The sequence below is a fragment of the Hyperoodon ampullatus genome (genome assembly GCF_949752795.1).
Source record: "Hyperoodon ampullatus genome assembly, chromosome: 11".
Taxonomy (NCBI): domain Eukaryota; kingdom Metazoa; phylum Chordata; class Mammalia; order Artiodactyla; family Ziphiidae; genus Hyperoodon; species Hyperoodon ampullatus.
Genome location: NC_136924.1, coordinates 56234226 through 56257407, shown reverse-complemented (window position 1 = coordinate 56257407; position 23182 = coordinate 56234226). Strand labels below are relative to the sequence as shown.

Sequence of the window (23182 nt, the reverse complement as noted above, 5' to 3'; positions counted from 1 at the left end):
CAACACCAGCCAAAAATAAATAAATAAATAATAAATAAATCTTAAAAAAAAAAAAAAAAAGGAAAGAAATGTAAGGGAACACAGGCATTACCAAAGACAAACAAGCAGGATGCTGAGGTTGGGGGGGCATAGAGGGACAAAGGGAAGAGGAGATGCATTAGGAGGGGAATTTGATAAGCTGTAACTTGTACGAGTCAGAATGAAAGTTCCATCCCCTTAGCCTCACTAGACCAAAATAATAACAGCACACATCCTGAATAATTAAATGTATACCTCACTTTAGGAAAATTCAACATATAAGTTTTGACTGAATGAATATAAATTAGGCAACTGATGATTCTCATTATACATGGATTTCCTTTAAATAATAACTGTCCTAATGAATTTAAAATATCAACAGGATTTCCTCAGGAATTCCCTGGCGGTCCAGTGGTCAGGGCTCTGCTTCCACTGCAGGGGGGATCCAGGTTTGATCCCTGGTCGGGCAACGAAGATCCCACATGCTGCGCGGTGTGGCACGGCCAAGGGAAAAAAAAAAAAAAATATATATATATATATATATATATATATATGATATCTCTCTATATATATGATATCTACATATATAGATATACATATATATATATATATATATGAGAGATATATATATATGATTTTTTCTTCATACATTTTCCTAAACCATACTCACAGGTCTCCTCAGGAATTAAGAGCTGGAAAGAACTAGATTCCCTCATCTAGCCACTTCATCTCCCAGAGGCCAAGAAAGGTTAAATGATTTGCCTGAGGTCACAAAGCTTGTAAATAGCAGAAATGGGACCAGAACCCAGTGACCTTTTTCCTGTTACCTCACTCACTGCCTCTGACATGCCTCATCTCAGAATGCTTTCCCAGTTGATTCCCATAAAAGGCAACAAAAATGATAATCTGTAAAGAGGGTCCAGACGACAGGTCTCTTTCAAAAGTCTTCAACATGTTCTCTTAGACACACACACACACACAACATAAATTCCAGGAAAATAGGGATCTGGCTATAACTTAGTTCTCTGTAAAAATGAGAAATAGGTCCTCAGCTTGTTGATGCCAAATTGAACTGAAGACTCTCTTGTCCCCTAGGTTCTCCCCCAAATGCTGATAAAGTCATTCTTCTTCCCCCAAATAAAGGCCTAACTGGAGTTCTAACTATTCAACTAATGGCTAAAAAACTTAGAATTGGGGGGAATGAGGTGGAGGCACATAGGGCTTCCCCCCATTCCCCATCAGAACTGGGATTGCTTGCAGCAAGGGTCCCCAACCCCCGGGCTGCTGACTGCTTCTGGTCCACGGCCTGTTAGGAACCGGGACGCAAGCAGGAGGTGAGGGGTGGGCAAGCGAGCGAAGCTTCCTCTGCTGCTCCCCGTCGCCCCCATTCCACCTGAACCCTCCCCCCACCCCATCTGTGGAAAAATTGTCTTCCACGAAACCAGTCCCTGGTGCCAGAAAGATTGGGGACCACTGGCTTAGAGAAAATGAATTCTAAGTACTGAGCCAACTGAGACGATACCAAGTTCCAATTAGTATGTCTTAGTCAACCTCTGATTTCACCTCCTGTCAAGAGAAAAAAAGGTACTTCTCTCCATCTCCAAAAATTGACAGGTGCTTTTTACACCATAAACCTGCCTTCCCTGATAGGGCAGTTAAATAAGTGATTAGAATTTGCAACTTGTTCTAAGCAAAACCCCTTTAACTCTTAGAATCAGATCCCTTTCTGAAAGATCCTCTGCTCATTTTATTTTTTTTATTTTTTATTTTTTTGCGGTACGCGGGCCTCTCACTGTTGTGGCCTCTCCCGCCGCGGAGCACAGGCTCCGGACGCACAGGCTCAGGGGCCATGGCTCACAGGCCCAGCCACTCCGCGGCATGTGGGATCTTCCTGGGGCAAGAACCCGTGTCCCCTGCATCGGCAGGCGGACTCTCAACCACTGCGCCACCAGGTAAGCCCCCTCTGCTCATTTTATAGGGAACGTGTTTTAACATGTGAGAAATCCAAGAACAGAAGTAGCCAGGACTCAAGTTCAACTCTAACCTGTCTCATACTGCTTAGCTGTCAGAGACTGATTTGCAATAATGGCCATTAAGGTTAATAGCAAAAGATAAAAACAAAATTTGCTTCCCTGGGTTATTTAATTTCAACGAAAGTCTAGAAGACTAAAACACCCATCCTTACTACTCTAGTTTCCCTTTCAGAAAGTTTCTGAGAAGTAAGTAGTCTTGAACTCGAATAGACTGAAAATAGAGAATTCTGAACAAGTGAAACTATATTACTAAACAATTGCTAATTAAAATAAAATGGACACTTTAATATTCTTTAAATTAATTCTAGCTAAAGCCTGATGTAGTAAATAAATATGGTCATGTCTTGTTTTTTATGACTCACTCTCATATCCTTTCTCACTACTACCTGTGCTTCTAAACAGACAAATCATTTCAGATAACAGGTTTGTCAAAAGTTGGGAAAGCAGTTTCCTATCAAATGAATCAGAAATAAATCACTGGAAAACCAGCCTGGTTAGAACCAGAAGAGTTACTAACAATGAGTGACTCTACTTCCCTCAAGGCTCAGGTTTCAGTTCATTTTATCTCAAAGAGGAAAGACCTAGCTTCATTCACTGCCTCTCCTCCCACTTCCCCATGATCCAAGGACAGTCTCCTGCTGACAGAAGGCTCCTGGGGCAGGGTGAGATGGCGTCCACAGTGTGTGTGGATCCCTCCTCCCAGCTCCCAGCCGCTCCCTGCATTCCCGTCTGAAACTTGAGACCTCTTGTCTCACCTACTTACTCATCCCTTGGGCGCATCCTTACCTCATCTACCCTTTATATCACTGACCACAACCTTGTGTGTGCCTACAATTACCTGTCTGTGACTCTCCCCACAAGCATAGCTGCTTAAATAGGGGTGGCTTTTTTGTATATCTTCACAAAATGTTTTCCAAGGATACACACGATACTCATTCTTAATTTATTTTTAACTCAGAGAATACTCATAAGACCATCAGGAGAGAACTTCCTCAACTTCCTCTTCCACCATCTGTAAACATCTGCCTCTGCTCCCATCCGTTCCTCCTTTCCTTCAGTTTCAGCAGAAAAGGAGCCACTCCTGGTACCCTGGATAGCCACTCCAGAGGGGCTTGGAATCTCAAACTTTCCTGACTCATGGAGACCATGTTCCATCACATCCTTTCTCCTCTAGACCTTCAAACCTTCCTCTCCAAGACCTCTTACTCTTCCACCCTACAAATGAACATGCTCAAGTCTCTCCCATCTTAACATAACTCATTAATTCAGCCACCAAATATTTATTGAGCACCTACTAGGTGCCAGGAGCTCTCTTCTACCCTGGAGATATAGCAGCAAATAAAACGAAGTTCCTGCCCTCGTGCAACTTACTTTCCAGTGGGAGAGAAAGAGGAGGTGAATGTATAAGCATCCTAGCTACTGTTCTCGCCTCCACTTCACAGAGCCAGGCTCGCAAGAGCAGCGCGTGCAGCCTGCCTCTACTTCCTCTCCCGCCTTGGATGCCTCACCCTCTCTGGACAGGTTTGCAGTCCCCACCCCCAACAGCACTGAAACAGCTCAAGCAAAGGTCACCAGCAGTGGCCTCCTCCACCCGTAAATCTGGACGGCATTTCCCAGTCTACTCTTAAACTCTCTTGCAGCGACCGGCACTTCTTGGAATTCCCTGCTGCTTTGCTCTTCTCCTCCTTCTATGGCCACACATACCTCTGACAGTTTCTCAGGTTCCTTTCCTTCAGCCTCCCCCCCTTAAATGGCAGCACTTCCAGAGTTCTCTGTTTAGCCTCTTCTCACTCGCTGTGCTCCCCTCAGACCACCTCAGTCATGCCCCTGGGCCTCACTGCCAGTGATGGCCACTCAGGAAAACTGAAGGTGTGTCATCAGGACAGGCCTTTCTAAAGAGCTCCACGCACACAGAGCCAACTGCCTGCTATGCACCTTCACCCGCATGGTCCAAAGACCCCTCCCATTCAGGAACACTGAATTTATCTCCTCCCGTACTCCAAACTGTTCTTCTGCTATTCCTTGTACTAGAAGATGGTGCCCTCTTTGCCTCAAGATGCTAAGCCAGAAATTTAAGTTTCTTAGGCGTCAACTTAGGTTCTTCCAACACATCACACGCTCTCCTCTTCTACACGAGTCTCATCGATTCTATCTCCTTAAATGCCTCTTTTCATTCCCTCTTCCCCAATCCCACTGCAGAGGCCACCAGCTCATTTCAGTAGCCACCTTATAACTCTCCCTGTCCTGTCTTGCCCTCTTGTCCTGTTCTTATCTACTTAAGATATTTCACATTGTATTCTATATGAATGGTGACCCTTGACTGTGTGACACAGGAGCCTGAAACCATCCTCCTCTAGGCTGATCTCCACCAAATACAGATGTCATCCACTCCTGCTTACAATTCCTCAATGATTCCCTATGACCTATATGGGTGCTCTTTAAACTTTCACCTGAAGAAAGTGATGGGGGGGATGCAGGGTCTAGAAGGGGCACAGCCTGAAGAAGCCAGCAACTAAGGCAAAATGTACTATTTTTTTATTTAAAATGTTACAATTATATTTTATCTTGGATTTTAAATTCTGTATTATAATATATTCATGTTTTAATATAGCAATAATTTCCCCCAAATTCAATTAAATGGATACCCCAAGAAGATGTACCATGTTTATCCTACAGTTTTAAGTGCCCTGGCACACTTCCTACTGAGAAGCAAGAACCTACAAGATAAAATTTAAGATTCTAAGACCTACCCACCTGTCCCGGCTTATTGGACCTACTGAGCTTACTCTTATGCTCTAGAAATGACTACTAAATCATCGTTCATCGTAATTCCTCCAACACACTCCAGTGATTCACAAACCCATGTCTTTCTCCAAACCTAAACTATCCTCCTCCCTGGTCTGTCCTCCCACCAAACTCCTATTCAACTGATGACTCTGAGCCTGAGTGATACTCCTCCCCAGAAACAACACAGGTATATGAACGCCCTTCCCCTGAGCACCCTCAGTATTTGTACATGCCTTCCTTATGCATTTATTATGCAATAAAGATACTGTTTGCAATATCTTATCTCTGCAAAAAACTACTGTCAGGGACTTCCTGGCTGGGCACTGTTCTAATCACTGTATTTTTATGTATTAACTAATTTAATTCTCACATCAATCCTACAAGGTTGATAGCATTCTTAGCCACATTTTATAGGTAAGTAAACAGACAACTAAAACTGACTGGGGGGCTTCCCTGGTGGCGCAGTGGTTGAGAGTCCACCTGCCGATGCAGGGGACACGGGTTCGTGCCCCAGTCCGGGAAGATCCCACATGCCGCGGAGCGGCTGGGCCCGTGAGCCATGGCCGCTGGGCCTGCGTGTCCGGAGCCTGTGCTCCGCAACGGGAGAGGCCACAACAGTGAGAGGCCCGCGTACCGCAAAAAAAAGAAAAAAAAAACTTACTGGGGCGGGGGGGTGGTAGGGGGGAAGGCAGGAAAGAATCTCCACCTCTAAAGAAAAACTCTTTTTTCTACAATTGTAAGGAAAAGTTAGAAGATAATCAAATCAAATTCAGAATTCTGAGCAATTTACTACTTCTGGCAATGGTGATCTCTGGTTGATAAACATATAATACTTTAGTCTTGTTTTCAACATGATAATCATCTAAATCATATTTCTTTCAACCATTGCTGAAATAGGATAATGTTAATTATTAAGATGTTTCACAAGTTCTATTTCTCAGCCACAAAGATAAACTTCAAGTTGATGACAGAATAATAAATAAATGGGATATTTGAGATTTTTATTATATTTATCCTATGTGTAAAATTACAATAAATTTAGTGTCTGAACAACATGTTGGACACAGGTAGTCAAAGAGGCACCTGAGAGAAAACATTAGGACCTAAAATAAAAGTGTTTTATGCATACAGGTAGACATATTATGGGTGGTCTATGAATGCCCTCAGAAGTCTAGCTGGCCACACAATTTGCATAAACTACGATAAACTGTCCAAAGGTGTGACAGTTCACCAAACCAAATATTTACCATATGGCTAAATATTTCACTTCCCTGGTTTTCCAACATTTTGGAAAAGATGTAATGTGGCCAAGAAAAGATGTTGAAAAACCAAACATGGGAAATATTTAGTTTTTCCCAACCAGGACTGACCAGTTAAACCAAAACGAGGTTGCTTACACTATCTATTGTACAGAAAAACTCACCCAATGAGCTTACACCTCAGATCAGATCCTGTGAGTAATACAGTTGGTCAAGGCAGAGGAAAAGGGAATCGACACACAGGCAGGTACAAGGCAACCCAGGAGTGGACATCCCTCCATGCGGGGAGCAGAGGTGCTCAGCGGCCTGGCTCCAGCTCTGGCTCTCCTGCAAGTGCTCTACCAGGCTTGGCACTGCATCTCTATACACTTCTGCATAATAAATAGCAGCTGAGCTGAAATGTATGAGCCATGTAGCCAGGTAGGCTGATAAAATGGAAGGCTGTCACATACCACCCAACTGTAAAAGTCACATGGAAAATCAGAGCGTGCCGATAAGCAGGTGAAGGAAACAGAGGAAAAACAAACATGAGAAACTAACCAAATGCCAGGAAACATCACGGGCCCCTGAGTTCCAGCCCTGGCCAGCTTCCACAGGGGTCCCTGTCCCTTCCCAGCAGAGGCCCTGGGACAGAGCCGACATTTCTTTACTCTGTAAAGCTATCACCATCGAAGGAATCCTGTTGGAATCTTCTCCCTGCAAAGTCGATCTATTCGAGAACAAGTGTCTACTGAGTGTCTTCTATTCTAGGTCCTGGCATCCAGCAGGGAGCAAGGCAGCAAGGCCTCTCACAGAACTAACATTTTACTGGAATCAGATAATAAATACATGAACAAGATCATTTCAAATGGTGGTATTAAACAGAAAATTTTAAACAGAAAAAAAAAAAAAAAGATGAGGCTTCCCTGGTGGTGCAGTGGTTGAGAATCTGCCTGCCAATGCAGGGGACATGGGTTCAAGCCCTGGTCCAGGAAGATACCACATGCAACGGAGCAACTAAGCCTGTGTGCCACAACTACTAAGTCTGCGCTCTAGAGCCCGCAAGCCACAACTACTGAAGCCCACTGGCCACAACTACTGAAGCCCTCACACCTAGAGCCTGTGCTCCACAAGAGAAGCCACCACAATGAGAAGCCTATGCACCATAACGAAGAGTAGCCTTGCTCACCACAACTAGAGAAAGGCGGCGCACAGCAACGAAGACCCAACACAGCCATAAATAAATAACTAAATAAATAAATAATCACTTTGACTTCAAAATAAACAAATAAAAAGATGAGATGGAGAAAGTGGGGAGGAGCTGCTCATTTAAACTCAGCAGTCAGGGAAGGCATCTCTGAGAAGGTCACTTTTGAGCTGAGACAGAAAGGAGGCAAAGTTGCCAGCCAAGCACAGCACTTGGAGCAGAGCCTTCTCAGCAGAAGAAAAGCAAAGAACAAGGCCTGGAGGCAGGAACAAGCATGGTGAGTTCAAAGGAGAGAAGAAGCCTCACCATCCTCAGGTTTCTCTTCGAGTGCCATCTTATGATGAAGTCATCCTTGACTCCCTACTTTAAATTATATTCACTGAGCGGCCCCAGTATTCTCTATTGCTCTTCATGATTTTTCTCCACTGAAATTTTTACCATCTGACAGGCAATATAAATTAGTCATTAATTTCTGTCTATTCCTACAGAATGTAAGCCCCTTAAGGGCAGGGATTTTTGTTATTTTAATCACTGCTGTATTGCCTGTACCTGTGTGGCATAAAGTAGGCACTCAGTATACAGTAGCTAAATAAATAAAAAGGAAAAGAAAAGAGAAAGGGAGGGAGGCAGAGAAAGAAGGAAGAGAGGAAAGGAATGAGAGGGAAAAAAGAAAAGGAGAGAGGGAGGAAAAGAGAAAGGAGGGAAAGAAGAGTCAGCCAGTGTGGCTGAAGCAAAGTAGATGGGGGAACAGGAGTGCTGGCCTTGCAGACCATGGAACAGGAACTGGAATTTTATTTTACTTTTTTTTTTAATTTTAATTTTATTTATTTTTGGTTCCATTGGGTCTTCCTTGCTGCACGCAGGCTTTCTCTAGTTGCAGCGAGTGGAGGCTACTCTTTGTTGCAGTGTACAGGCTTCTCATTGCGGTGGCTTCTCTTGTTGCAGAGCACGGGCTCCAGGCACGCGGGCTTCAGCTGTTGCAGCGCGTGGGCTCAGTAGTTGTGGCTCGTGGGCTCTAGAGCACAGGCTCAGTAGTTGTGGTGCGCAGGCTCAGTAGCTGTGGCTCGCAGGGTTAGTTGCTCCGCAGCATGTGGGATCTTCCTGGACCAGGAATCAAACCCGTGTCCCCTGAATTGGCAGGTGGATTCTTAACCACTGCGCCACCAGTGAAGTCCCTGGAATTTTATTTAAAAGACAGAAGTCCACTGAAGGAAATTCAATGGCAGGGAAGTGACATGATCTAATTTGTATTTTACAGAGCTGACCGTAGCCGCCATGTGGAAAATAGGTTAGAGAGAAAAAAGCAGGGACACTAGATAAGGCACTATGAAGCTACAGATGAGGCAACAGAGGCAAGGTGATGATCGGCAGTCAATGATGGAGAGAAGCAGATGCAAGGATATTTCTCAAGGTAGCACCACAAAGACTTACTGATGGACTAGATATGGGCCGTTGGATTGAAGAAAAGAGAGGAATCAAGAATGTGTCGGTTATCAATTTATTGCTTCTCAGCTCCAAATCTCCCCTTCATTGCCTGCTCTGTGAAAATTAAGATGAACCCTTTAAATATTTTTCCTTTGCCAGATGCCACAATATTAAGCTTTGTTTGTAGAGGCACTGGAAAGACACTGCAGGAGGAATGGTTCCAGTGTGCTCCTCTTGGCAGGATAAATAGAGTATCAAGGATAAATACAGTATCAGTATTTCTGATGTCCTATGGAGCCCTGGCCAACTTATTTTAATATCTTTTTTTAATTTGAGACAATTGGAAAGAAAGCTAGTCTAAGCCTGCAAAACCTTCATGTTTTTATAATTATGTTTCTTACATATACAAGGATTGGGGTACTTTATTGTTTGTTTGTTTGTTTGTTTGTTTTTTGCGGTACACAGGCCTCTTACTGCTGTGGCCTCTCCCGCTGCGGAGCACAGGCTCCGGACGTGCAGGCCCAGCGGCCATGGCCCACGGGCCAAGCTGCTCTGCGGCATGTGGGATCCTCCCAGACCGGGGCACGGACCCACATCCCCCGCATTGGCAGGCGGACTCTCAACCACTGCACCACCAGGGAAGCCCCAAGGGTACTTTATTGTTTGCTCATCCTTATTCACATGCTGATACCACACTGCTCTGAGTATGATCATTTTAGAATCTGTTTCAATACATGGTAAAGCAAGGACCACCTCACTATTCTGTGCCTAAATTTTCTTGGCTATTCTAAAACATTTATTCTTCTATTTGAACACAGATTGTTTTACCTATTTCCCCACCCCCAAAAGAATTCTCCACTGGAGTTGTAATTAATTTCCATTAAATTTACATATATTTAGTTTTCCCATCCAGGAACATGGTATATATTTCCATTTTTTTCAGATCATCCTTAATCTTTTACAATTTTCTTCACACAGAACCTGTGCCTTTCTTGTGATAATTTCCCTTAAGTATTTTACAATTTTTTTTAGCACTATTATAAATGAAGTATTCTTCTCCTCACAAAGGCAGTTCATTGCCATACTTCCCCTGCCAACATCTCAATGATACCAAAGAATGCTTTTAGTTCCCACTCACCCACACACTACCCTGTCCTGCGATGTCCAAGTTTTGCTGGAATCATTTAGAATATTTCTTTCAGACAGCAAGGTTTTCTCTTTCAATATATGTCTTCAATTTCAAAGATCCTTACTTAGCATTTATATTACACACATTCCTTGTTACTCTCAATATATGTAATTATATTGATATATATATTATATGTAACATAGAGTAACAATAATATATGATATATATATATTTCAAAGTCCATTGTCTATCACTGTTTCCTCTCCTCTTCCTACTTTGGAAGGAGGAGAGGAAATATTATTTGTTTGATTAGAGTATACTGTCCAGATTAGAGTCTATGGGTGATACAATGTGAATCCTTGCACACCCACACAGAGCTTTCTTTTCCCTGAACGGTGAATAGTATCTAGACTGCCTATAAGATTTTTGGAGTGGACCTTTTCTCTAAATAGTCTGCTTCTTACACTAACACTATAGTGCTGCAAATGAGAACAGTCTGTTTTGTGGTAGTTTTAACTTTTTCTTTTGTATCTTTATCTTCTTTTGAATCTTTCTAACCTTTTCTTTACTTTTGAATCTTTATCTTTCTATCTAGGAACTTACTTGTAAGATTTTTTTTTTCTTTATCACTGAATTCAAGAATTTTATCAGAATATGCCTAGGTTTGTGCCTTTTCTCATCGATCTTGCCTGGAACACAGTGAACTCATTCAATCTTCAGTCTTTTTCAATCCGCAATCTTTTTTTGGCTCAGGGAATTTTTCTTCTATTACTTATTCCTCCTTCTAACATTCTTGTTATCTGTATTTTTGGTTTCCTGGATCTATCCTCCAAGTCCTTCGACTTTCATGAGTTCCCATTCCAACTCTTAGTATTTCTGTTCTAAGCTTTGAAATTGTTATTTTACTTGAACTGAGTTTTAAAAAAAGAGGGCAGCAGAGATGTGCTCAAACTGCTATTTTCCCAGAATCATTTCAAATGGGGTTGTTTAAATGCTATCTTATCACTCAAGTATAAAATAGTTTCTAAGTGCTCACTCAAAAGACAATTACTTTAAATTAATATTTTTAAAGCCCAAACAGCTATTTGTTGAGAAGTTACTAGACTGAAAGCTCCTTGAGAGCAGGGTATCTGCCTTCTATGCATCTCTCACCCTCTCAATAGATCTTGTAAATAAATGTGCTCAATACATCTTTACTGATATATTGATATGTTTAGCATCTTACAAGTTCCCAAAGGTAGAAGACCTTGTCATTACACTCACAAAATCTAAAGTCTAACTGAGGAGGCAAAAATAACATAAACAAAACAAATAAACAGCTGTCAGTTAAGTGTTAAACTGTTACTGAATACAATAGCCTAAAAATAGAAGAGATTAATAAGGACTAAAGTAGTCAGTTGGTTTCATGATGAAAGGACATCAACCAGGCCGTGAAACCACAGGTAAATTTTACTAGGAGAAAAGGTAGTCCTGACAAAGAAAATAGTCGCTGCAAAGGCATAGAGATGAGAATGAGCCAGTCAGGAAAAAGAGTGAGGAAACCAGTCTGACTGTAATAGAAGAGTCTGTCAGATACTACTAAGGAAATAAGAATAGATAAGGAGGTTGATAACAAGAGTCTAGATTCATTCACTGGTTGAATAAGTACTGAAAAGCACTTATGCTGAAGGATGCTGCATGCTGTCCTCAAGCAGCTTACAAAGGGAGATGAGAATATTTATGCAAATGATCATATAATAACTTTAAGGTCATTCGAAAAACAACTATAATATAGGAGTAACATTAGAGATTAGACCTCAGAGAACCAACAAATGAGGAAGTTGTCCTTTTTTTAACAGGAAGTTCTCTTCTAGGACTTCCCTTGGTCTCCTTGAAGAAAACGATAAGCAAAGAACCATGGGAGGAAAACTCACAAATGCTTTTGCTACACATTCAATTTAAAAATGAAAGTTTCTCCAAACCAGAAAGGAAGTCCAATAAAGTAAGAATAACAACTCTTGGGACTTCCCTAGCGGTCCAGTGGTTAAAACTCTGCATTTCCACTGCAGGGGGCACGGGTTCAATCCCTGGTCAGGGAACTAAGATCCCGCATGCCACGCAATGCGGCCAAAAAAAGAATGACAACTCTTTACAATTTTAAGACAGGAAAAGAATTGTAACTATGTATGGTGACAGATGTTAATGAGATTTATTGAGGTGATCATTTCCCAACATATAAAAATATCAAATCATTATGTCATACTCCGGAAACTAATATAACGCTGTATGTCAATTATACCTTGATTTAAAAAAAAAAATTTAAGACAGCCTGCTTGCCTCAGTCACAGATTTACTAAGCAAGAAACTATCAGAAACTTCTCCTCACAATTCCTGCTGGGTTCATTTTCATTTTTTATTTTTTATATTTTTGGCTGTGTTGGGTCTTCGCTGCTGCACGTGCGCTTTTCTCTGGTTGCGCCGAGCAGAGGTTACTCTTCGTTGCAGGCGAGGGCTTCTCATTGAGGTCGCTTCTCTTGTTGCAGAGCATGGGCTCTAGGTGCATGGGCTTCAGTAGTTGTGGCACGTGGGCTCAGTAGTTGTGGCTCACAGGCTTACTTGCTCCGCAGCACGTGGGATCTTCCCAGACCAGGGCTCGAACCCGTGTCCCCTGCATTGGCAGGCGGATTCTCAACCACTGCGCCACCAGGGAAGCCCCTAGGTTCATTTTTAAAAAGGAGATTCAGTGATAAGGCTGGCCAGCACTGTAATGCATTCATGCCTGACCTGAATTAAAACCCACAAGGCTCCAGTTTATGAATAAATTGAAACATAACCCAAACATAACCTTGAAACAAGGTCCTTAAAAAGAAAGAAAAAAATCCTACAGCTGCTTTAGTTTACCCGTAAAAGCAAGAGTCCTCTGAAAAAAAAAAGGAGATATGAGAGCGCTATTCTTTGACAAAAAATAACTCCAAGAAAAATCAAGTAAAGTAAATGTCATTTACAGAAATATCTACATTAATTTAAACATTAATTTTTAAATTAAACATTAAATATCCTAAGGAAAAAACAAAACAAACAAAAAACTCTTTCTGAACCAGAATGTAACCACAATACTCTATCTGTAGCCCAGAAGCTCAAGTCCAGGGCACAGCAAGGACCTTTCAAAGATGCCAGACCTGTGCATTTTCATTTAGGGCTGTCCTGTGTAGCATCCAACATATTTTCCTTCTGGATTTTCCCCTTTCAGCTTCTCATCAACCCCATTCAATTCAAGGAAGAAAAATTAATTTCACATCAAAATATAAGTACATAAAATTATCTCTTACTTTACAGATACACAGTCTTAAAGGATTTTACCCAATATCTTTTGCTCTTTTTAGAAAAAAAGAAGTCACACCCTTCCAGAAGTCAAGCTGATATAAATGAAATCCTCCAAATATATGTTGGAGTGCTGGTTCTGGAAAAGCAAGGTCAAAAATAACCAACCTCACTCCAATTGCTATCCATTTCTCTTAGAATAGGATAGAACATTCCCATTCTTTTCTCTCCAGGGAGCCCTACCTCCAAAACTCCAAAGACAGAAGCTGTATCCTAAGAAAAGTGGGGCCCGATAGTTAAGATGGAAAAGAATCTTGCTGAAATTACTTGAAACATGATTCAGGGAGATGGAGGCAGTGTGGAAACACCGTGGGGTTTGGAACCAAGTTGAGGTGGGTTCCAACCCCAGCACACTTTACTTTCAGGCTTCACGTTCCTTAACAAGTCTCTACAGAATGGAAGTGACACACCTATCTTTAGGAGTTGTTAGGATTAGAAGCACGCTTCAGAGACTTGTCCAAGATCATACAGTAAGCAGCAGAAACAGCTCTAAATGATTCAAGTGTGTTCTCTCCCCTTTGCCATTCCCTTCAGAACGTTACTGTTCCTGGTAGGGAAAAAGGGACAGATCAGGTCATGTGTGATGGGCAGGATCCGGCACACCCTTTGTTCCACTCAAGGTTCAGTTGCTTTTTGCTAGCTCAGTTCCCTCATCATCATGATAATAGCAGCAATTTATTCAGCACCTACTTACTGGTCAGGCAGGATATATAAAGTGCTAAGCACAGGGCCTGTTACATAATAAGCACTCAATAATTGATGGCTACTTATACAGAGATCTTAACTTCTTAAGAGAGCTTAGGAAAGGCTGTCTTCTTACAGGAAATTGAGTGGAACAGAAGTTAAAGAGACAGAAAAAGGGGAAGAACATGCCAGAGTGGGCATTTCTCAGAGAAAGGCAACATGTACAAAGGCATGGAAGTGAAAAAACACCATGCATTCAGGGAAATACAAGTCATTCGGCATGGCTAGAGAAGACAGCAACAACATGGAAGGCGCGGGAAGCGGGGCTAAAAAGGCAGGCAGGTCTTGTCACACAAAGGATGCCTGGAATTTATCCTGTGGATAGGGGAAGCCAGTGAAAATTTTTCAACAGGGAAAAGGACACAATTAGATCTGTGTTTCAGAATGATCATTCCATTACAGAATAGAGAAGGATGAACTGAAGAGAGAAGAGAATGAAGGTGGGCAGACGAGTTAGGAGACTACTGTAATGGTCTCAGCAAAAGACGGTAAGAGCTTAAACAAAGGCTGAAACAATGTGAATGGAGGGGAGGAAGCAGAATCAACAGAACTTAGTGACCCGTTAGAAGTTAAGGATGACCCCCAAGTATTTGCGGAGCAGAAACAAGGAGTACAGTTTTGGACCTACTAAGTTACAGCTGTCTGGGGAGAATAAATGGGATGTCTGGAGCAGAGAGGAGGCAGGGCTAGAGATACAGACTAGGCAGTCATCTCCCAGCCTTGACAGCTGAGGCCCTGGGCATAGATGAGATCATTCAGCAAGTGTCTGTGAAGTGAGATGAAGGCTAATGACAGATACCAGGAACACCCACACCAGGAGGAAGAAAGAGAAAAAGAAGCCCAAGGGAGAGCAGAAGGAATAGGTAGGGAGCTGGAAGGAAATCATACCATAAAAGCTAAGGAAGGAGGGAGTTTTATAAAGATATTGGTCCACAGTATCCAATGCTGCAGAGAAAGATGCAGAGAAAGATGTGGGTACTTTTCAGTCTGAAATCAGAAGTCACTGGTGGCCTTGGAGACATTTTTTTCAGAGGCTTGATGAGACAGAAGCAACGGACTGAGGAGTGAGCAAAGGCAAGAAACAAAATAAAGGAGACGTAGGCTCTACTTTCTAGGATCTATGAGAGGGAGTGAACGCTAGCACACGAAAGCAAATAGGTTCCAATACAAGATCGCGGGAAGATACTCTTCTTAAGATGGGAGAAACTTCAGCGTATCTATAGGCTGAAGGGAGGGGGCCAAGAGCCAAGTGTCAAGTGAGAGGCTAAAGATGAGAGGAAAAAACGAAGACAAAAGACTACAAATGAATAGATGGATCAATAAAGTAAGATCCCAAGATCCCAGAAGAGGAGAAGGGATGAGGACTGAGATCACAGTCACAGGGACACACTGCAGAACAGGAGGGGGATAGCTCTTCCTCTGAGAAAAGAAGGAAAGAGGGTAAGGGTGGGAACTGATATAGGTAAGTTTGTGAGTGTTGAGGACGGATGCTGAGGGAGTCTGGCTTTCCTTACAAGCTAGTAAGAATGGAGACTGGTAATACACAGATTGGGTTCTTGCTTCACAGTCCTCTCTGAGAAACTGATGAAAGCTGGACTCTGCTCCCAAAAAAGGCACAGAAGCACTCACACTCAAAATTCTACACACGACTTTAGAGTTTCCAGGTCCACTAAAGCCAACCCATGTATCCAAAGATTCTGTCAGCTGTGATGCTATAAAATTCCAAAGAAATGGCCTTTCAGAAAATATTTTGTTCATAGAAGAGCATCCACAAGGGAAGGCAACTTATTCATTATAAACACAAATATACGAAAACTCTTACTTAAATGTCCATGACATAGTCCAAAAAAAGTTGGACTAGACTTCCCTGGTGGCGCAGTGGTTAAGAATGAGCCTGCCAATGAAGGGGACACGGGTTCGAGCCCTGGTCCGGGAAGATCCCACATGCCATGGAGCAACTAAGCCCGTGTGCCACAACTACTGAGCCTGCGCTCTAGAGCCCGCACACCACAACTACTGAAGCTGCGCACCTAGAGCCCATGCTCTGCAACAAGAGAAGCCACCACAATGAGGTGCCCGTGCACCACAACGAAGAGTCGCCCCCGCTCACCACAACTAGAGAAAGCCCGCACACAGCAACGAAGACCCAACGCAGCCAAAAATAAATAAATAAATAAATATTTTTAAAAATAAAGACAATGAGTGACAGAGCCTTGGTTTTAGCAACGCCTTTAGATAAAAATAGTATTTTTAAAAGATAAAAGATCAATCTAGAGCTGACCCTTAGGTCTAAAGATAGAGGACTGAACAAGGCTGGTGGTAAATGCAACTTAAAGGAAAAATGGATGCAAGAAAACTTTTGAACGAGGAGCCAAAGGGAGTTGTTCACTAAGGACAAATGGGGGAAAAGGGAGAGTCAAAAACCATGCGAAGGGGCTTCCCTGGTGGCGCAGTGGTTCAGAGTCCACCTGCCGATGCAGGGGACACGGGTTCATGCCCCGGTCCGGGAGGATCCCACATACCACGGAGCGGCTGGGCCCGTGACCCATGGCCGCTGAGCCTGCGCGTCCGGAGCCTGTGCTCCGCAACGGGAGAGGCCACAACAGTGAGAGGCCCGCGTACCAAAAAAAACCCAAAAAACAAAACAAACAAACAAAAAAAACATGTGAAGGTTGAGCATCCACATGTACCTTTTCATACATAGCTTGAAGATGCTTGAGTCTAAGAAACCATGCTTAAATTTCAGAGCCATTTGCCGGAACCTACAGGCTTAGAAATGCACACATGCCAGATGCCTATGTGAAACAAACCAGCTACTCTTTTCTGCTCTAGTCAACTGCTTGCACTGACCCAACACGTGTTGAACTAGGGTAGAGGGTGCCGACAGGAGCAACTGACGGAGGAGTCAAGTATTACTTGCAAAAAAGAATTACACTAATTGATTCCATTCATCACTTCATATGTAATCATATTCTGCTAAGTAACACAAGATATTAAAAACAGCCAAGTCACTATGCATCCATTCACTATCAGAAACAATAAAGATTACACATACCAAGCACTTACTACACGCACACACCACACTCAGCTGTTCTCCTACGATCTCATTTTAAACCTCCTTACAACCCTAATAAGGTTGTCCTTCCTTTTTTAAGAACTGAAGAACTAAAACCAGGGAGGTTAGGCAGTCCATCCAAGGTCACAGGGCTAAGTGACAACCAGGACTTGGACCCAAGCCCACCAGATGCCAAAACCCGTGCTCCTCAAATGATCATACAACCCCACCCCTTGTGCCAAAATCAAATCCCCAAAACAGAGACTTTGCTTCAATTAAAATCTGAGGTGAACAAAAATTTATTGCATTCCTAAAACAATACAAGAAAGAAATTGTTGAGCAGTTGTTTAAAGGACTTAAAGAATGACCTCTGTAGGAGCTTACATGGAGGTGAAATGAAAAACAATTTAAATATTTACAAAATCTATGACTGGCAAAAATGATATAAACTGTAAATGCTATAAGGTTTGGAGAAAGAGACCTCACAGTGTTCAGGGGCAGGTTTAGAAAAAAGGTAGAACTTCAACTAACTCTTAAAGAACTGTGAGAAATGGTGCAGACAAGCAGGAAGGAGTGTTTCAAAGATCATTCCCGATTACTCATGAGAAAGAACCATGAAGAACTATAATCATTAAAATACAAATACATTATCATTGATTATAATTTGAATTTATGAGGCTTTTGTTGGAAGTTTAGAATTTAATTAGCATGTTCTTGTTAGCCTTTCCTTAGTTCAGATTAGTAACAGTATTATTGCTGTTTGAATAATTTATCTTTTTAGATACATATACTTTTACATTTTAAAGGGTTACTATATTTTTAATATGGAAAAATACAGGTCTTTTGAGTCATAAAATTAAAATGTAGTTTCATTTTTATTTTTGACTCTTGAAGGTTAAATTCTTAAAATATGTTTTTGTATTTCATGTTTTGTAATTTATATTGTTAAAGTTTTTAATCTGTCATTTGTTTTTAGTGTTTTTCTTATATATTTCTTTGAGGGTTTTTTCAAATAAAAGATATTAACCTTAGATTTTTGCTATATTAAAAAAAAAAATACAAATACATGTGAAGGCCATTTTTAGCCAATCATCTGAACTTTCAACCCTGAGGTGCTAATCCTCACAAAGGCCAGGAAAGAAAGCAGCCACCAAGGGCTGGGCTGAGAGTGAAGGGTTAAAGATTTCTCTTATTCAAAAATCCAGGGACTTCCCTGGTAGAGCAGTGGTTAAGAATCTGCCTGTCAAAGCAGGGAACACAGGTTCGTGCCCTGGTCCAGGAAGATCCCACATGCCGCGGAGCAACTAAGCCCATGAGCCACAGCTACTGAGCCTGCGCTCTAGAGCCTGCGAGCCACAACTACTGAACCCATGTGCCACAACTACTGAAGCCCGCGCACCTAGAGCCCAAACTCTGAAACAGGAGAAGCCACCGCAGTGAGAAGCCCACGCGCCACAAGGAAGACACAACGCAGCCATAAATAAATAAATAGATAAATAAATGTATTAAAAAAAATCCAGCTCAGTGTTATGGACTGTCCAACAACAAGATTAATTTTTCAAAATACATAGAACTAGGGTGTCTAAACAAGCGCTATCCTTTACAGTAAAGTGAATCATTCTTCCAATGAATTTGTCTGTCACTACTCTTCTGGAACTACCCTCAAAACCAGTTTACCATCATTCTAATTTTTTGACAGTCACAAATAAAACACATTTATAATCACTCTAATTTTTTCATTCACAGCTAGTTTGGACTCCAGAAGAACATCAACCAGCTTTTCTCTACTTGACACCAAGTAACCTATAAAATGAAACTCTACCCTCAAAGAATTAAAATTTGACACTATGAGGATTTTCAAAGGAATGTGTCACAGGCTCTGACAAGCAATTCCTAAAGATGAGTTCCAACACAAGGCAGGTATAGCCCACCAAAAATATAGATATGCAACTTTCAGAGAACAAATCACTTAGATAATGCCCAGTTTTGGTTTTTCAAAAACCCACACACCTGCTTTTCTTAATACTCCTAACACTAGGAATGACAACTGCTTAGACATAATTTTCTGATAAAGGTGTTTCTTATGAATTAATGACTATGCTACTTATTTGGGGGGAAATGGCCCACTTTCCCATTATAAGTAAAGTAAGAAGGAGTTACCAGTTTTCTGGTGGCTTAATTCCAATTGCCCACTTTGAACACTGTGAAATACAATCTCAATTCAGCATCTCCCCCTTTTCCTCTTCAACTCCCCCACCTCTGCCCAACTCCTAAAGAGGATTCACTTCAACTCCTAGGAAGCAGCTGTCTCTTTCCCCTCCACCTTCAAGGTGGACCTGTACCACTCTTTGAGGATCCTGAGATACGTGATGAAATAGACAGGAGAAAGGGAGGATGTGACTGGGTTTGTCGTGTTTGTGGTCAGAGAAGTGTTCAAACAAGAAAAGGGAGGGTCCCTTCCTGTAAGTGTTATTTCATCTTAAATACCTTTCCAGTTGTCATCTTGGGACTGTTTTCAGGCACTGAAAGACTTGCACCCCTTCTAATTTGCCACAGACTGCCTTCTTTCCTTCACACTTATGACAACTTCACGAGCTAAATCACAGCCCTCTCTAACAGCATCCAGTTTTGTATTTAAGGTTCTCTGCTGTTCCTTTTTCACAACAACAAAGCAGACAGCTTCCTCTTTTCTTAGAAGGCAGTTTCTGTACAGAACCCTCATAGACTGTTTTGTCTCATGGACTGTTTTGTTGGTATTTTTAAGTGATTTCCATACCGGACTCAGAGCTCCTTGAAAGCTAACACAGTACCATGCTCACCTCTGTATCCCTAGCACATAGTAAGCAGAAAATAAATGTCTGCTGAATCAAATAAGTGAACGATAGATTTAAAAGAGATTTCAGAAAGAGAATCAACAAGGCTCTTTGGAATTGTGGCATACAACTATTTCGTAGCATTTGCTCAGAGTAAAAATTAGAGTTAATAGCTTGTGCAATAACCGTAAAGATATTTAAATCGTTCGATGGTAACAGATGCCATAATTACATGTCAGCTTAAGATAACGCACTTATTAGTGAGCAACTTTAGACAAAATACTTAACCTTTTTGAGTGTTAGTTTTCCCTTCTGTTAAACCAAAACAACAACAAAAAACTATTAACAGGTGTTAATAACATCTGTTCTACCTAATCACAAAGTTGCAGTGAGACTCAAATGACACAATGCATAAGATCATGACACAAATACAATGAATTATCAGACAGATTTAAACAAATTCCCCTCATTAGTGTTATTTTATGTGCATACACTTGACTAAAACATACGACTCAAGTTCAGACAACAGAGCTTATTACCAAATACATAATAAATGTAATAATACGTGTGAATCATGAAAAAGTTTTCAGTTATGGGAATACTTGCAGAAACGTCCTGCCTATTCAATTAGTCTACAGAAAAGCTTATGATTAGGTGTCAGTTCAATATTAAATGATTCTCTGGACAGTGCTGGGCTGTTCTTTTTGGTGCAAAAGCAGGCGGCTTTATGCACCAAGTCCATGGTGACCTGCCTGAATGAAGCACCAGCCACAGCACTGGGTTCTGCAACGCACTCTGCGGCACACAGCCCAGGGTGGCGCAACCTGCGTTCCAGCGCAGAGCTGGCTCATCTGTGACCAGAGCCTGCAGCTGAAAATACAGGGGCGAGTACAAAGAAAATTCTTTAATGGCATACAGCTCAGACGACCGCTATAATTAGGACCAACTACAGCCTGAACCTACAACAATGAATAAAATGGAGGAATGAGTGCACCAAAGCCAACAACACACAATGAACACATAGTTAAAAGCACCTTTTTTTTTCCAGAAGAAAAAAGTACTTTTGTCAGAGCAGTAACTGTAGAGAAAATTTTAAACAAACAAAGGTCCCTTCAAAATATGGTACAGACATCACAAATAGCATGCTATAGATTTGGGGTTTGTTGGTGGTTTCAACTTCACTTGAATTCCTAAAAATGTCTACCTACTCCTCCAGTCAACCATCCTCTGTACTTTAAGCAAGAGAGACAGACAGATGGCCAAGATGCTGACACCGCAGGTTCGAGGTTTTTCAACTATATTTTTTCCCGTTTTCCATTGCTAAAAGAGATGAAATACAGGATAATGTAGTATAAACCTTTAAGAAACCAATTCAAACTCAGTTACACGCCAAAGCAAAACAACCCTGCATCAGAAAACAAACCATGCACTTGTCCTTAAAAATGCTGAAGGCTTGGCAATACAGTTTGTAGGAGTTTCACACTTTCTTGAAGGAGACAAAGGTGAGCTAATCAGTGTGAGTCCTAGAAATAGTTCCTTGGAATCATCTCTAGAAACACCCAAAGAAGTAAACGATAAAAATGGAAGCAGATATATCAAGAATAAAGAGCTTCCAGGATTTCCCTCTCCATGTAAAAGCTATCAACTCCTATTTTTAATCTCATTCTGATGCAAACATCCAGCCAAACTTCTCTCCTTCTGGCTAATCAAAGATAGCTGATGTGATACTATAAAGTAACTTTTAAAAGTCTGACTTGAATGAAAGTCATCACGGATTGAATGACAATGCTTTAGTCCAGAAGAATGAGGTTTTGGGGGAGGCAGAACCAAGATGGCAATGCCCTAAACATTTCACAGAAACAAACTCACCCACCACAACTGATTCTGGGGACTGGCCAAAGAGTAACTTCCCAACTGGTTAACTGAAAAAAAATATGTTGATAATTAAGTGCAAATGAGAACAGCACCTCCCTATACATTGGGAAAACCTAACAGGGTTATTAAAAATAATTATTTCCCTCCATGCCCAACTGGCTTTATAACACTCAAATCTACTTCTGGTTTTTCATTGTAAAGGATTGCGGGGTGGGAGAGAGAATGCCTTGATAAGTAAACAAAAAGTCAGAACTCTCCTGGGAACTTATCACATTCTTCTTTTCCAACCAACAGTTTTTAATCCACTTGAAAAATGCTAGCGAAGAGGGCCTTTGGCAAAGAACTCAATAAGAATATGCAACTCTGGGGACACCACCACAGTACTGACATCAAGCTTGGAGAAAATGCTGCTTTTGTCTCAGAGGCAGCCTGTGATAAAAACAGGAACTTTGTGGAGAACTGATCACAACTGCACAAGAAGCCTGATCACATGCCCACAACAGAGCAACGTTTCTCTCATTGTTGTCCAGGGACTTCTCTAATAATAGTGGCTCGACTTATTCCATTCTTTTAATTCTCAATACCAATCCAACCCTCCTTGTAACAATCCATTAACAAAAGAAAGACGGTGCCGGCCAGGATTTGCATGTAACCGGTAGCCACCTCTCTCCTTCCCTCTTCAAAGACTGCAAAAGGTGATCAGATGCGGACAATTCAGCCCGAATACAGGCACCAGGAAAAAAACCCTTATGACAAAGGTGTTCTAAAAGCAGCCCTGTGTGTCTCTCTGTGTTAATGCCACTTCTTCTGGCCTCCCTAGGACCCTCTACGGCCCACCCCGCTTCTATCTCTCTCCTGTCACTGGGGAGGCATCTCGCATTGTTAAAAAAGGAAGAAGAAATGCTGGCGGATTTCCCCTGTCTTTCTCTTTTTCTGAAGGGGGGGAAGGGGAGCTGAAACAGGCTAGGGCCCTCCCCTGGAAAAGGGTAGAGGAGGACAGGAGAAAGCTGTCAGCCACCCTGCTGGCGGCCTCACCCCCGCCCCGCCCCCACCGTGCCCCGGCGCCCGGGCAGAAGCCTGAAGCGGGAGGACACAGCTTTGTCTCGGGTTTTGGGGGGCAGGGAGCGCAGAAGCAGCCCGGGCCTGGGGAGGACCTCTCCTCCAAGCCTCTGCTCACCCCCTCCCAGGGAACACAATGAATCACACGGAAACCCACTTCCCGGGGTGAGAGAAGGGGAACGACCCTTCAGAGCCCGGGCCAGATTTCCGGCACCCTCCTCCACTCTGCCCGCACGGCCACCAGGGCGCGCGGCGGGGACCTGGTCTCCCCTCGCCGCGATCCGCAGCGGCGCCCGGGCGCCCGCTCCCCGGCCCGTCTCCTACCCTCCGAGAGCTCCAGCTCCAGCTCCGCCAGCTGCGCCCGCACTTCGGGCGGCAGCGCCGCCACCGCAGCCGGCGAGGGTTCCAGGCCTCGCTCCGCCATCCCGGCTCTGTCAGC

The 23182-nt window shown here is 42.4% G+C and overlaps 1 protein-coding gene across 2 annotated transcripts in view; it reads right to left on the bottom strand.

Annotated features, from left to right (window-relative positions):
* The window catches only part of DIP2B (disco interacting protein 2 homolog B), a gene marked incomplete at its 5' end in the record, with an annotated part of 237572 nt that extends 214390 nt beyond the window's left edge, over positions 1–23182 (bottom strand). Inside the window, one exon of one of the 2 annotated variants that reach the window (XM_079714089.1) lies at positions 23068–23182. In XM_079714089.1, coding sequence (XP_079570215.1) covers positions 23068–23167 — 100 coding nt within the window. The remainder of the gene's footprint in view (positions 1–23067) is intronic. The other variant, XM_079714088.1, reaches the window with a different exon arrangement.